At 43.3% G+C, this 16142-nt stretch overlaps 1 protein-coding gene across 17 annotated transcripts in view; it reads right to left on the reverse strand.

Annotated features, from left to right (window-relative positions):
- Positions 1-9285: 9285 nt before the first annotated feature.
- Positions 9286-16142, reverse strand: part of ZNF875 (zinc finger protein 875) — a 31884-nt gene continuing 25027 nt past the window's right edge. For 14 of the 17 annotated variants that reach the window (XM_032173122.2, XM_032173127.2, XM_058426760.1 and 11 more), the window contains one exon: positions 9286-11611. In XM_032173122.2, the coding sequence (XP_032029013.1) occupies positions 9945-11611 (1667 nt within the window). In that variant the 3' untranslated portion in view covers positions 9286-9944. The remainder of the gene's footprint in view (positions 11612-16142) is intronic. The other 3 variants (XM_032173124.2, XM_032173123.2, XM_058426750.1) reach the window with 1 other exon arrangement.

Genomic DNA, 16142 nt, shown 5'->3' on the forward strand with positions numbered 1-16142 from the left:
GTGTTCTTTGGATGATAATTGTGGTTTGGTACTTGACAATTACATTAAACAGTTCTTCCCTGGACTTAATTATCAGGAAAGTTAGAGATCATCTTGGATGTTTCATACCGAGGTGCTGAAATTTAAGATTCTCCATTCTTTTTGTTGAGACAGGGTCTCTCTCTGTCACCCAGGAATACAGTGGGGCCATTTTGGCTCACTGCAGGCTTGACTTCCTGGGCTCAAGCAATCCTCCCGCCTCAGCCACCCAAGTAGCTGGTACCACAGATGCATGCCACCACGCCTGGCTCAGTTCAGTTTTTAATTTTTTGTAGGGGTGTATATGACTATCTCCTTATATGTCAGTGATTATTGGAAGGCCTTTTGTCCTTTATTTTTCTTATATCACCAAGTCCAGCACTTGTTTAAGTTTGGTCATTTCCACAGATTAGGCAGTGGTTCTGAAAGTATGCCAACTATGTGGCTGCACTGCTAAAACAAATAATGGTAGTGCTCTGTCCATCATGGTCTAGTCAAGAAAGCAGAACCACAAGGGAATTTAATTACAGGAAACTGACGATATAATGTTGGAGGGCTGAAAGAGCACAAAGGGAGAGATTTGTAACTTGAGGAAACAGCAAACACTCTAGAGCTTAGAGAATGAAAAGGAAGAGTTGGATTTGCCACTATCTAAGAGCTCTGAGGAGGGGGTCTCAGCCCGGCAGTAACTGGTTTTGGCAGTCTAGTGCCTAGGGAAAGATAAAGCATAATTTTCTTTGACCTTTTTTATTAAGATATTTTAAATGAATCCATACTCTAGTATTAATACTAGTGAAGAACCTCTCTACACAATAATTTATGAATTTCAAATCCATATAAATAAAAAATCCGGCCTGGCGCGGTGGCTCATGCCTGTAATCCGAGCACTTTGGGAGGCCAAGATGGGTGGATCACGAGGTCAGGAGATCAAGACCATCCTGGCTAACACGGTGAAACCCCGTCTCTGCTAAAAATACAAAAAAATTAGCCGAGTGTGCTGGCCGGCGCCTGTAGTCCCAGCTACTCAGGAGGCTGAGGCAGGAGAATGGCATGAACCGGGGAGGCGGAGGTTGCAGTGAGCTGAGATCATGCCACTGCACTCCAGCCTGGGCGACAGAGACTCTGTCTCAAAAAAAAAAAAAAAACTCCCCATGGCTAACTTCTGGGGAAGATAATTTGCATTTAATGGGTGACTTCTAAGATCCAAGAACTGCATAATTTCCTTTGTAAATGTTCTCATTTGTTACAATACTAAAAAATAAATATTTTTATCCAATCTTACAGTTGGGGGAATTGGGGTGCAGAGGTGTGACAACTTTAAAAAGTTCAGATATGCTGGTATGGGACAGGAAGCAACACTATTTACTTCTCTTTGGCATACATGCCCATGAAGGTAATAAGGTTGATCTTCCTTTATCAGAGCAGTAGTCTTTACAATGTTTTGCTCTATACCTCTTGAAATAATTTTGAAAAATAATAAAGACCTTTTTACATTTTTAAATAATGCAAAGATATCATTTCTAGCATTTTTTTTTTTTTATATATGGAGTTTCGCTCTGTCACCCAGGCTGGAGTGCAATGGCACGGTCTCGGCTCACTGCAACCTCCGCCTCCTGAGTTCAAGTGATTCTCCTGCCTCAGCCTCCCAAGTAGCTGGGACTACAGGCACGTGGCACCACACCTGGCTAATTTTTGTATTTTTAGTAGAGATGGGGTTTTGCCAGGTTGGCCAGGCTGGTGTCGAACTCCTGACCCCATGATCTGCCCGCCTTGCCCTCCCAAAGTGCTGGGATTACAGGCATGGGCCATGGTGCCCAGCCTCTAGCATATTTTTAATACTGATATTTTAAAATAACATTTTTAGGCTGGGCACCGTGGCCCATGCCAGTAACCCCAGCACTTTGGGAGGCCGAGGCGGACGTATCACTTAAGGTCAGGATTCAAGACCAGCCTGGGCAACATGGTGAAATCCTGTCTCCACTAAAAATACAAAAATATGCCGGGCGTGGTGGTGGGCGCCTGTAATCCCAGCTACTCAGGAGGCTGAGGCAGGAGAATCACTTGAACCCAGGAGGCGGGGGCTGCAGTGAGCTGAGATCATGCCACTGCACTCCAGCCTGGGCAACAGAGCACAACTCTATCTCAAAAAATAGTAATAATAGGCCAGGCGTGGTGGCTCACGCCTGTAATCCCAGCACTTTGGGAGGCCGAGGCGGGTGGATCATGATGTCAGGAAATCGAGACCATCCTAGCTAACATGGTGAAACCCCGTCTCTACTAAAAATACAAAAACAAAATTAGCCGGGTGTGGTGGCGGGCGCCTGTAGTCCCAGCTACTCGGGAGGCTGAGGCAGGAGAATGGCATGAACCTGGGAGGCGGAGCTTGCAGTGAGCCGAGATCGCACCACTGCACTCCAGCCTGGGCGACAGAGCAAGACTAGGTCTCAAAAAAAAAATAAGTAATAATAAATAAATAAAAATAAAATAAGATTTTTATATCATTCTTTAAAACCCATGCAGTGGAATCTAAATACCATTGCAATTTTATAACCACCATCATTCATTAAACATACATGAGCCAGCTCTTTTTTAACATTTATAGGTACATACACTGTACCTTTTTCTCACAATCATTTCCATTCCACTTTTGGCACTGAAATTTTATCTTAATATAATAATTGATAGGTCAGGTGTGGTGCCTCAGGCCTGTAATCCCAGCACTCTGGGAGGCCAAGGCGGGCAGATCACTTGAGGTCAGAAGTTTGAGATCAGCCTGACCAATGTGGTGAAATCCTGTCTCTACTAAAAATACAAAAATTAGCCAGGCTTGGTGGGAGGCGCCTGTAATCTCAGCTACTCAGGAACCTGAGGCACAAGAATCGCTTGAACCCTGGAGGTGGAGGTTGCAGTGAGCCTAGGTCTCGCCACTGCACTCCAGCCTGGGTGACAGTGAGACTCCATCTCAAGACAAAACAAAAATAATAATAATAATTGCTTACCCTTAAAAGTCTTAAACTACCGTTTTACTTCGCTGTAACAAAAATGAAATTGTACTTTTTTTTTCTTCCTACCAAAGGTTCTAAGTGTCAAAAAATTTCTTAAAGATTGATTTTATTATTTTTATTATTTTTTGAGACGAAGTCTCGCTGTGTCAACAGGCTGGAGTGCAGTGGCGCGATCTCGGCTCACTGCAGCCTCCGCCTCCTGGGTTCAAGCGATTCTCCTGTCTCAGCCACCCAAGTAGCTGGGATTACAGGCACCTGCCACCACGCCCAGCTAATTTTTGTATTTTTAGTAGAGATGGGGTTTCACCATGTTGGCCAGGATGGTCTTCATCTCCTGAACTTGTGATCCGCCTGCCTCGGCCTCCCCAAGTGCTGGGGTTACAGGCATAAGCCATCGCACCCGGCCTATTTTATTATTATAATTATTATTTCTCAGTTGGTCAAAATAATATATTTAACATTTTAATATTATTAAACATACAAAAGGCCACACTTTGGCCTTCCTCTAGTCAAGCAGTTTCCTTCCTGGTGAAAGTCCATAGGCAGAAACATGCCTGCGAAGATCTCACAACCTTCTTTCAGACCATGCTCTGGGTATCCAAATCCCCAGGATTTCCTGTTCGAATGGACTCCAGCCTGCTTCCAGAGCCTGTATCTCTTCTGTGCCCAAAGCCCCTTCCCTTGATCTGTCTTCTAAGGTGGAATGTGCTGCCTATCCACAAAATGTGGCCAAATGAGAGCAATTTGGTAAGGTTGGATAGAGCTTAGATATGCAAGCTGGAGTGTCCACATGTGGGAACAAAAGACCTCTTATGATGTGGGACAAGGATGGCAGTGGGAGCAAAAGGGGACTGGCTGGGGACCTCCATCTGTACTGTTGACCCAGGTCTCTACATTTCAGTGGCAGGCTAGTTTATGTATAAACTATTTTGGAGACCAATGGTCTTATGATGATGGTGGTTTGAATTAGGGTCATCACTGGAAGAGGCAATGAGAAATTGTCAGATTGGGATACAGTTTGAGTGTAGAACTAACAGAAGTTGCTGATGCTTGGTTGTGAATATAGGGAAAGAGAGAAGTTCAGTATAATGCCTAAATGTCTTGAGCCCCTGGATAAATGGTAGTATTATTTATGAAGATAGGGGAAAATGAGTATGTGGCAAATATCTAGGATGGGGTGGGTGGTGAGGTATCATGTTAAGTCGCAGATGCTTGTTGGGTATCAAGAGTGATATCAAGTAGGCATTTAGATATATGTGTGTGGAGCTCAGTGAAATGTTGGTACTAGAGATACGAATTTGGGAATTTCAATTAAGATGCTTTTAATAGGAGGTTATACAATGCTCAACTGAAAGTAGCTTATACAGTAAAGATATTCATTTCCCCACTTAGCAAGAAGTTCAGTTGGCTTAGCAGGTGACCAATTGTAGCAAGAATCCTTCCTCCTGCTCTGCAGTCCTCAATGTATTGGCACTGTTGCTTTATGCGGTTGCAAGGTAGCTGCAGCAGCTCAGGTCCTCACACAATGTCTTCATTCTGTGTCTAGTTCCAGAATGAAATACTTTTGTTTTGTTTGGTTTTTCATTCTTTCGGGTCTCTTTTTTTTTTTTTTTTTTTTGAGACAGAGTCTTGCTCGTTCTGTTGCCCAGGCTGGAGTGCAGTGGTGCAATCTCAGCTCACCGCAACCTCCACCTCCCAAGTTCAAGTGATTCTCCTGCCTCAGCCCCTGAGTAGCTGGGGTTACAGGTGTGCGCCACCATGCCTGGCTAATTTTTGTATTTTTAGTAGAGACGAGGTTTTGCCATGTTGGCCAGACTGGTCTCGAACTCCTGACTCCAAGTGATCCACCCCCCTCAGCCTCCCAAAGGGCTGGGATTACAGGCATGAGCCACTGTGCCTGGCCCCCAAACATTATCTGACCACACTTAGATAACCACTGTTACATAATAATTAGAATTAAATGAAATAGCTATTTAAAAACTTACTTAGATCAGGCGTGGTGGCTCATGCCTGTAATCCCAGCACTCTGGGAGGCTGAGGCAGGTGGATCACCTGAGGTCAGGAGCTCGAGACCAGCCTGGCCAACATGGGGAAACCCTGTCTCTACTAAAAATACAAAAATTAGCTGGGCATGGTGGTATGCACCTGTAATTCTAGCTACTCGGGAGGCTGAGGCAGGAGAATCAGTTGAACCCGGGAGGGGGAAGTTGTGGTGAGCCAAGATCGCACCACTGCACTCCAGCCTGGGTGACAGAGTGCGACTCCATCTCAAAAAAAAAAAATAAAAATTTAAAAATAAATTAAATAAATAAAAACTTACTATGACCTCTTTTAAAATTGAACATTTTAATGGTGACCATAACAGACTTGTGGATTTGAGGTGATATTGTCTCATACTGTTTACCATCTGTTCTTCAAAATTTTCTTTGTGTAGTGTAGTCTACTAACCATGAGAATGGTAGGATGGACAGTGGTTACTCTGTTGGTTTCTGTTGGTTTTAAACATCTAGAGCTGTCATCTCAGGATAGGAAAGATAAGGCACTAGTGAATGGCTTTCTAGACACAGACTGGAAAATCATCAAAACACCAGACTCAGAAGCAGCACATAACTGAATACTTTGTGGTGCTTGCCTCCTAATCAACTTCCAAGTTTGCACACAGGTTTTAGTACCAGGCCAGGCCCAGGTGGACAGCTCAGGTTATCTGCCTCAATTTTCTCTCCTGAGAGGTTCTGAGCAGAGGGCCTAATGTGAGTTTAACAATCAACAGGGTTGGGGCTGGGGCTGGGCCAAAGGATAGAATGTAGCTTTCTACCCCTTTCTCAGAATTCCTGTTCTCTTTGTGTGGCTCCATAGAAACCATATCCTGGGGTTTGTATCTTTTTAAATCTATTTAAGTCTTCAGGTAGCATCTGTTCTATTTTTTGCTAAGAGTTTTTAACAATTTAAGACAAAATCTTAGTTATATGGATGAATTAAATTGAAAGCTGTATACTATCACACTGGTCTTTATTATTATTTTTGAGACAGTCTCACTCTGTCGCCCAGGCTGGAATGCAGTAGCCAATCTCAGCTCACTGCAGTCTCCGCCTCCTGGGCTCAAGGGATTCTCCTACTGAGTAGGGGGTATTACAGCCATGCACCATCACGGCCTGGCTAATTTCTGTATTTTTAGTAGAGATGGGGTTTCACCATGTTGTCCAGGCTGGTCTCGAACTCCTGGCCTCAAGTGATCCACCCGCCTCAGTCTCCCAAAATATTGGTGTGATCTACCACACCCAGCCACACTGGTCTTCAAATAAAATAAAAATAAATTGAAAGCTGTGATATTCCTTTTAAAAGTTAAACACTAAAAGAACATGTTTAACTTTGAAATCGTTTTGTGACATAATTTTATGGAAGAGAATAATTAAACTCTAAGACTCTAGGGGATTAAAACTCAATAGTTTTTAAACTATTATAAAATAGTTTATCTCAAAGTATTTTTTTTTTTTTTTTGAGATGGAGTCTCGCTCTGTTACCCAAGCCGGAGTGCAGTGGTGCCATCTCAGCTCACTGCAACCCCCGCCTCCCAGGTTCAAGCGATTCTCCTGCCTCAGCCTCCTGAGTAGCTGGGACTAGAGGCGCCCACCACCACACCCGGCTAATTTTTGTATTTTTAGTAGAGATGGGGTTTTACCATATTGGCCAGGCTGGCCTCAGACTCCTGACCTTGTGATCTGCCCGCCTCGGCCTCCCAAAGTGCTGGGATTACAGGTGTGAGAAGCCATACCCGGCCTCAAAGTATTTTTCTGTCGAGAAGTACGAAAGCCAGCCCATGAATTGCCATGGGGAGGGCTGGGAAAAGCAGGCCATGCCAAGTACTCCACCTAGGATAACACTTCATAATTTTTTACCAGATCTTCTCACTCTACTCACTCACTTAGATGTTGAACAAAAATTAAGACCTTAACATCTCATACCATTTTGGAGAGTGATGCCCTAACTCTAACTCCTTTGAATAAATAAACCTACATTTATTTTTTCCCTAAATTGATAGCCAACAACACAAACACTGAATCTTACAATTGCCATTTTCACACTGATTTGAAATCCTGCTTTATCACATTCAAAATGCTCATATATGGATGGGTTTGTTTTTCTATTTTTTAAAATATGGTTCTAAAGAGCTAGTCTAAAAACTTATGTATGAACAAAGACATGTTACTATATAATTTCTATATTTTCCTAATGATTCTTGGAAATTTTATTTTCCAAATAAAATTCAGAATCATTCAGTCTAGTTCCATGAAAAAAAAAAAACAAAAAACTGGGACCTAACCTAGTATTTTAAGTTAATTTGTTGAACACTGCCATTAAAAAATATATGTTTCCAATCAGAAGAATGGTACATTTTACAATGGTTGGAAATATTTAAACTCAAGAATTACCTGTAGGATGTTGTTTGGTAATTGAAAGGAGAATAGAAAGTAATTTCATTTTCTATTTCTGCATATTGTGTTTTTACAAAGAAAACACACAATACACTTCTAGTCTAAATACATCAGCCAATAAAAATATCTTCAATGTGGATTCAATCCAGAAACCAGAGAAAACCCCAGAAGGCTTAAGCAAAGTTAAGGTATTTTTAAAAATGGACCTCTTCCTAAAACCTAGAGCTAGGATACTTGCAGTCACCTAGATATGATATAATAAAACCCTCTTCTACCCATGGACTATCCCTGTCTCCATGAATTAACCATTCCCCAAACTCTCCCCTGAGGCTGACTCTGTGGGGTCATGGTCTGGGGAACACATAGTAAATCAGCCACAGTGTCTTCCAAGTCTCTTGTTCCCAGTTAGGACAGATGGACATCAAAAGACAAGCTCTAGTATTGTTGTCTTGAGGCAGAAATTAGAGAAAGAAGAAAATAAAATTTAAAAAGAGAAAAATAAGCTTTCTATATTAGGCTGACTCATCCTAAAGCCAGTAGCAGGCAAAGCCTGGACCCAGGCGAGGTCTCGATAACATTATCAAAGAAGCAAAGGCTCGAAGGAATGTGCTCTGGAGACTCTCCCAGCACTCCCTCAACATAAGGATAAGAAAAAGTAAAGTTCCCCCTCAAATCCCACCTCCCCCTGTGTGATTGTACCTTGCTCTGCAAGTTTTATGAGGTTATAGATTCCTGTTTTCTGTAACTAGTAACTTCAAGTATTCTGTTTTACCTAAGCAGCACAGTAAAAGTTTTAAGACATGCCTGAGGCAGGCCTGGGCTGCAGCCATCTGGGTGCCATAGCAAAGGTTATGAGATAAGCCCATGCAAGCTCTTTTGAGCAAGCCTAGATAACAGCCATCTGGGCTGCATAAGCAAGGGTCATATGTAATCCTGAGTTATGCACCTGTCACAATTTGATTAACTGCCTTTGTTCTGCCTCTGTATCCTGGCTTTTGCACCACTACGTTTTACACCACTGTAAGCTTGTTTCAAGTTAGCCCACCCCCTTTGAGAAGTGTGTATAAAAGTCAAATGCTGTCTTTGTTCTGGGCCCAGTTTTTGGATGTTAATCCTCTGGGTCTGAGTGCACTCAATAAATCCTCCTGTCAGCTGGGCGTGGTGGCTCACACCTGTAATCCCAGCACTTTGGGAGGCTGAGGCGGGTGGATCATGAGGTCAGGAGATCGAGATCATCCTGGCTAACATGGTGAAACCCCGTCTCTACTAAAAATACAAAAAATTAGCCTGGCGAGGTGGCGGGCACCTCTAGTCCCAGCTCCTCGGGAGGCTGAGGCAGGAGAATGGCGTGAACCCAGGAGGTGGAGCCTGCAGTGAGCCGAGATCGTGCAACTGCGCTCCAGCCTGGGTGACAGAGAGAGATTCTGTCTCAAAAAAAAAAAATAAATAAATCCTCCTGTCTCACCCCGTGGTCTCTCTGGTCCTCCTTCATTCCCGCAAGTTTCTGTAATATCCAGGGTACAGTGGAAGGAATGTTCAAGTGCACCTGTAAAACGACACTGGAATAGTATTCATTTCCTAATTTCAACCCATTTAAAAGTACTCTCTCCATCAAGTTGCTGACACAGGACTTTTCTCAGCCACACTGCCAACTGAGGACCTCCACAGCCAGCGACAGCCCCCTGCCTGGACCTCACTTAGCCCTGGGCCTGCGCCGGAGGCGCCCCGCCCTCTTGGCCTGCCTGTGTTATAGCTTATACCCATGTTTAGCAGTTCTGAGTGCTTGTCCTGAGTCCAAGAAGAATGAGGATACACTGACAATTGAAGGGTGAGGATGGGTAGAAAAGAATTTTATTGAGCGAAAGAACAGCTCTCAGTGGAGAGGGGATGCAGGGAGTGGTCCCCAACCCCCACAGCAGGGTGATTTCTCTCCTCACTGCAGCTGAGTCTGGGTCTTTTATGGGCTCAGAATAGGGAAGTACATGTTGATTGATCTGTAAGTATGCAAAGGCACCACTCAAAAGGTGGGCACAGCAGTGTAAAAACCAATTAGGAAAGGGCAGGTATATGTAAAATAGGTGAAGAGTTGGGATCAATCAGAGGAAAGCACACCAAATGGGAAGACAGGTTCTCAATTCAGTACGAGGACTTAGCTGGGACTGTCTTCAGCTTTAAGGTTGGGTTTCACCAGGTACCCACCCCTATCTGCCTGGGCTTTTGACTGCCTCCTGCCACTTTCATTATCTGGCCGGGCTTCCACAACCCACCATCCACAGTGAGGAAGGACAGGGATCCTGAAAATGAGCCAGCAATTCTCCTTCAGGTGGATGGAGATACAAGTCTTAACCAGTACAGTCTCATGCACAATCACACACACAATGTCTCCACTTTGGTGTCTAGCAATGGCTGAAAAAGCCACAGCGCTGTGTGTGTCCCCTGGTGTCTGATGGCAAAAGGCTGTACCACATTCCCTGTACACATAAAGTTTCTATCCTGAGTGTGTCCTCTGATGTCTGATGAGGTTGGACTTCCGACTAAAGCCCCGCCCACACTTTCTGCAAATATAAGGCTTCTCTCCTGAATGTGTCCTCTGGTGTCTAATGAGGTGTGACTGCCGGCTAAAGCCTTGCCCACACTCCCTGCACACATGAGGCTTCCCCCCTGAGTGTGCCCTCTGGTGTTTAATGAAAGTTAACTTAGCACAAAAGCCTTGCCCACACTCCCTGCACACAAAGGCACCTGAGTGTGCCCTCTTGTGCCTAAATAGGTTAGGCTTCTGCCGAAACCTTCTGCCACACTCCCTGCACATAAAAGGCTTTTCCCCTGAATGTGTCCTCTGGTGTGAAATGAGGGTGGACTTATCATTAAAGCCTCGTCCACACTCAGCACATACAAATGGCTTCTCCCCTGAGTGTGTCCTCTGGTGCGTGATGAGGGTTGATTTCCGGGTAAAGCCTCGCCCACACTCCATACATACAAACGGCTTCTCCCCTGTGTGTGACCTCTGGTGTTTGTTAAGGTTTGACTTCAGGCTAAAGCACTGCCCGCACTCCAGGCAGACATAAGGTTTAACCCCTGAGTGTGTCCTCTGATGTGTTTTGAGGTTTGATTTCCAGCTAAAGTGACGCCCACATTCTGTGCATACATAAGGCTTCTCTCCTGTGTGTGTCCTTAAGTGTCTGATGAGGTGTGACTTCTGTCTAAAGCCTTGCTCACACTCCCTGCAAATGTAAGGCTTCTCTCCTGAATGTGTCCTCTTGTGTCTGACCAGGTGTGAATGCTGGCGAAAGCCACGCCCACATTCCCTGCAAACATAAGGCTTCTCCCCAGTGTGCGCCCTCTGGTGGGTGATGAGGTTTGACTTCAGGCTAAAGCTCTGCCCACATTCCTTGCACACATAAGGCTTGAGCCCTGAGTGTGTCCGCTGATGGGTAAAGAGGTTCGACTTCCACGTAAAGCCTCGTCCACAATCCTTACACACATAAGGTTTCTCCCCTGAGTGTGTCCTCTGATGTGTGATTAGGTTTGACTTCCACGTAAAGTCTCGCCCACATTCCCTGCACACATAAGGCTTTCCCCCAGAGTGTGTCCTTGGGTTTTTGATGAGGATTGACATACCGCCAAAGCTGTCTCCCCACTCAGTGTACATGTAAGCTGTCTCCCCAGTTGGTGTCTTCTGGAGGCTAAGGAGCTTTGACTCCTCGATAAAGCCTGGCCCAAACTCTTCATATTTGATTTCTCCAAATCCTGAGACTTCTAAACCATGCAATACTTTGTCTGTTTCCTCAAGGTCTGCCTTCTGTTCAGGGCTGGGCCCTATATCCACCACTGTGTTGTCTTCCTTGGACTGTGCTGGCTGTTCTTCAGGTGGGCTGGAAAGTGCCTTTGAAGTGCCATTTTTGCTTACTCTCCCAAACAGGAGTCTGGAGTCTTCTCCCTCTTGAATCCATTCTGCTTTGCCACTCAAGCAGAATGGATCCTGCTGTTGTTTCTGATCTTCTGGATAGTGTTTTCCCAGCTGGAGAGGATTTCCTGCCCATAAACTTGAAAACAACTGAGAGAGATGACTCAGCCACACATGTTGGCTGAGAGCTTGCTGATTGGAGAAAATCAGAGGGCAGGAGGGACAAAGTTGAATTTCTGGCTTTGATTCTGCTGAAGAAAGAACATTTTCAGAGGGGCCATAGGTAGGGTTGTGTAAGCAATTTTGCCTTGCCCATTGGTCATTCATAATATATTTACATCACAAGCTATCTCCCAGTTAGACATCCTTCCCAGCATCTATTTTTCATTTCACTTCACACATTACACTTTCTTTTGTTTCTTGTTTTTTTTAAAACGGAGTCTTTCTTTCACCCAAGCTGGAGTGCAGTGGTGAGATCTCAGCTCACTGCAACCTCCGCCTCCAGGGTTCAAGCGATTCTCCTGCCTTAGCCTCCTGAATAGCTGGGATTACAGGCGCCCAAGACGACGCCCAGCTAATTTTTGTATTTTTAGTAGAGACAGAGTTTTGCCATGTTTGCCAGGCTGGTCTTGAACTCCTGACCTCAGGTCAGCCTAAGCCTCCCAAAGTGCTGGGATTACAGGCGTAAGCCACTGTGCCCAGCCCTATGCATTACATTTTCTATTGCAGGAGTTGGCAAACTCACCTGACAGGCCAAATCCAGCCTGAAACCTGTTTCTGTATGGCCTGCCAGCTAAAAATGGTTTTTACCTTTTTAAGAGGTTGAATTCAAAAGAGGGAGACACAGAAAAGAGAGAGAGAAAGGAAGGAAGAAGAAGGAGGAGGAGGAGGAGGAGAAGGAAAAGGAGGAGAAGAAGAAAGAAGTGGCAAATATTGCACGTGTTCTCAAAAACTTAAAATATGACACCTGTAGTCCCAGCACTTTGGGAAGCCGAGGTGGGCAGATCACAAGGTCAAGAAATTGAGACCATCCTGGCCAACATGGTGAAACCCTGTCTCCACTAAAAATAGAAAAATTAGCTGGCTATGGTAGCACACACATGTAGTCCCAGCTACTCGGGAGGCTGAGGCAGGAGAATTGCTTGAACCCAGGAGGCGGATGTTGTAGCGACCGAGATCCTGCCACCACACTCCAGCCTGGTGACAGAGCAAGACTCTGTCTCAAAAAAAAAAAAAAAAAAAAAAAGGAGGGGACAAACAAAATGAGGAGAAAACAAATGAAAGGCATCTTAACTGGAAAGGAAGAAGTAAAAAAAACTCTTTTGTTCACAGATTATATAATTTTGTATGTATAAAATCTCAAAAAAGCAACTAGAAGTCATAATTGTACTTAGGTCATATAAGATAAATATATAAAAAAATTATATTTCTATATACTAGCAATGACTATTCTAAAAACGAAACTGAGAAAACAATACTATTCACAATAGCATAAAAATAATAAAATGCTAAGGAATAAATGTGACAAAGTAGCACAAAGTTTGTAAAGTGAAAATTAAGGCTGGGCACGGTGGCTCATGCCTGTAATCCCAACACTTAAGGAGGCTGAGGTGGGAGGATTGCTTGAGGCCAGAAGTTTGAGGCCAGCTTGGGCAACACAGTGGGATGAAAGAAAGAGAAGAGAAAGAGAAAGAGAAAAGGAAAGGAAAGGAGGAAAAGAAGAAAGATTTTTAAAAAGAAAATTAACAAACGTTGAATGAAGTTAAAGCTCCAAATAAATAGGGAGACAGTCATAGATTGGAAGGCTTACTAAGATGGTGATTCTCACCAAAATTTATCTGCAGATTCAACATAATCACAGTATCAGAACCACAGCAGGCTTTTGTTATTTTTCCCTTTTGGAAATTGACAATCTGATCCTAAAACTTACATTGAAATTCAAAGGACATAAAATAGACAAAACAATTTCTTAAAAAGAAAATAAAGTTGGGGAGTGTATACTTCTAACTTCAAAACTTAATATAAAGCTACAGTAATGAAGATAGTGTGCTACTGTCATAGGAGGAAGATGGAGATCATGGAACAAAATTGGGAGACTAGAAATGAACACTTAGATTCACAGTCAGCTGATTTTTGATAAAGGTGCCAAGGTAATTCAATGGGGGAAAGGATACTCTTTATATGAGATTGTAAGGACAACTGAATATTCATATGCAAGAAAATGAATTTAGATTTTCACCTCAATTTGATACACAAAAATTAACTAAAATGGATTGTAGCCCTAAATGTAAGAGCTAAAACTATAAAACTTCTAGAAGAAACCAATGAAGAAAATCTTCATAACCTTAAGTTAAGAATAAAGTTCTTAGTTACAATACCAAAAGCACAACCCATTTTAAAAATTGGTAAGTTAAACTTAATCAGCATTTAAAACTTTTGTGCCTGAAATGACACCATTGAGAAAATGAAAAGATAAGCCACAGACAGGGAGAAATATCTGAAAATCCTATATTGATATAGAACTTGTGTCTAGAATATACTAAAAATTCTTACAATTCAATAAGAACACAATCTAATTTTAAAATGAAGAAAAGAATTGAATAGGCATTTTACTAAAAAAGATATGCAAATAGTTAATAAACAATGAAAAGGGCCAGGCATGGTGGCTCACGCCTGTAATCCCTGCAATTTGGGAGGCCAAGATGGGTGAATCACCTGAGGTTGGGAGTTCTCAACCAGCCTGGCCAGCATGGTGAAACCGTGTCTCTACTAAAAATACAAAAATTAGTCGGGTGTGGTGGCGGGTGCCTGTAATCCCAGCTACTTGGGAGGCTGAAGCAGGAGAATTGCTTGAACCCAAGAGGCGAAGGTGGCAGTGAGTCGAGATCAGGCCATTGCACTCCAGCCTGGGCAACAACAGTGAAACTCCATCTCAAAAAAAACACAAACAATGAAAAGATCAACATCATCAGCTATTCGGGAAATGCATTAAATGCACAATGAAATACCACTACACACCCACTAGAATGTCTATAATCAAAATCAGTGACAATACCAAGTGCTGACAAGGATGTGGAGAAACTAAAACCTTAATATATTGGTAACAGAAATGTAAAATGGTACAGGCACTTTGAAAAACATTTTTCCAATTTTTATTTTTTATTTTTGAGATGGAGTCTCACTCTGTCACCCAGGCTGGAATGCAGTGGCACAATCTCAGCTCATTGCAACCTCCACCTCCCAGGTTCAAGCGATTCTCCTGCCTCAGCCTCCTGAGTAGCTGGGATTACAGGCACCTGCCAACATGCCCAGGTAATTTTTGTATTTTTAGTAGAGATTGGGTTTCACCATGTTGGTCAGGCTCATCTTGAACTCCTGACCTCAGGTGATCTACTCACCTTGGCCTCCCAAAGTGCTGGGATTATAGGCGTGAGCCACCACACCCAGTCCCAATTTTTAAAAAGGTTAAACACAAACATACCATACAACCCAGCAATTATACTCCCGATTATCTACCCAAGAGAAATGAAAACGTATGTCCACACTAAGACTGGTATATGAGTGTTCATAGCAACACTATTCACAATAGCCAAAAAGTGGACACAATCCACATGTTCATCAATGGGTAAACAGAAAAACAAAATGTGGTATATCCATACAAAGGAATACTATATAGCAATAAAAAATGAATTACTGATACATGATGCAACTTGGATGAACATCAAAAACATTATGCTAAACAAAAGAATCCAAGTATAAAAGACTATATATTTCGGCCTCACACAGTGGCTCACGCCTGTAATCCCAGCACTTTGGGAGGCTGAGGCGGTGGATTACAAGGTCAGGAGATTGAGACCATCCTGGCCAACATGGTGAAACCCCGTCTCTACTAAAATACAAAAAATTAGCCAGGCGTGGTGGTGTGCACCTGTAGTCCCAGCTACTCAGGAGGCTGAGGCAGGGGAATTGCTTGAACCCAGGAGGCAGAGGTTGCAGTAAGCCGTTATCACACCACTGTATTCCAGCCTGGTGACAGAGCAAGCCTCCATCTTAAAAAAAAAAAAAACAAGAAAAGACTATATATTTCACAATGCCATTCATATATGTCTAGAAACAGCAAATCTATAGACAGTAAACAAATCAATGGTTTCCTCTGATGGGAGGAGGGATGAATGCAAAGGGGCACATGAGAACTTTCTGGTGTGATAGAAATGTTGAATAGAGGTGACAATCATATAACTCCATAAGTTTACTAAAAATTATTGAACTGTACACATACAGGCCAGGTGCGGTGGTTCACACCTGTAATCCCAGCACTTTGGAAGGCTGAGGTGGCAGATCACCTGAGGTCGAGAGTTCAAGACCAGCCTGACCAACATGGAGAAATCCTGTCTTTACCAAAAATACAAAATTAGCCAGGCCTGGTGGTACATGCTTGTAATCCCAGCTACTCGGGAGGCTGAGGCAGGAGAATTGCTTGAACCCAGGAGGCAGAGGTTGCAGTGAGCTGAGATTGCGCCACTGCACTCCAGCATGGGCTACAACAGCGAAACTCCATCTCAAAAAAAAAAAAAAAAAATTGAACTGTATACATACAATAAGTAATTTTGTGGCACGTAAATTATACCTCAATAAAGCTATTTTAAAAAGTGAGAACTGGCCGGGTGTGGTGGCTCACGCCTGTAATCCCAGCACTTTGGGAGGCCAAGGCGGGTGGATCACCTGAGGTCAAGAGTTCAAGACAAGCCTGGCCAAGATGGTGAAATCCTGTCTCTACTAAAA

Source organism: Hylobates moloch, unplaced genomic scaffold (genome assembly GCF_009828535.3).
Source record: "Hylobates moloch isolate HMO894 unplaced genomic scaffold, HMol_V3 SCAFFOLD_13, whole genome shotgun sequence".
Lineage (NCBI taxonomy): Eukaryota > Metazoa > Chordata > Mammalia > Primates > Hylobatidae > Hylobates > Hylobates moloch.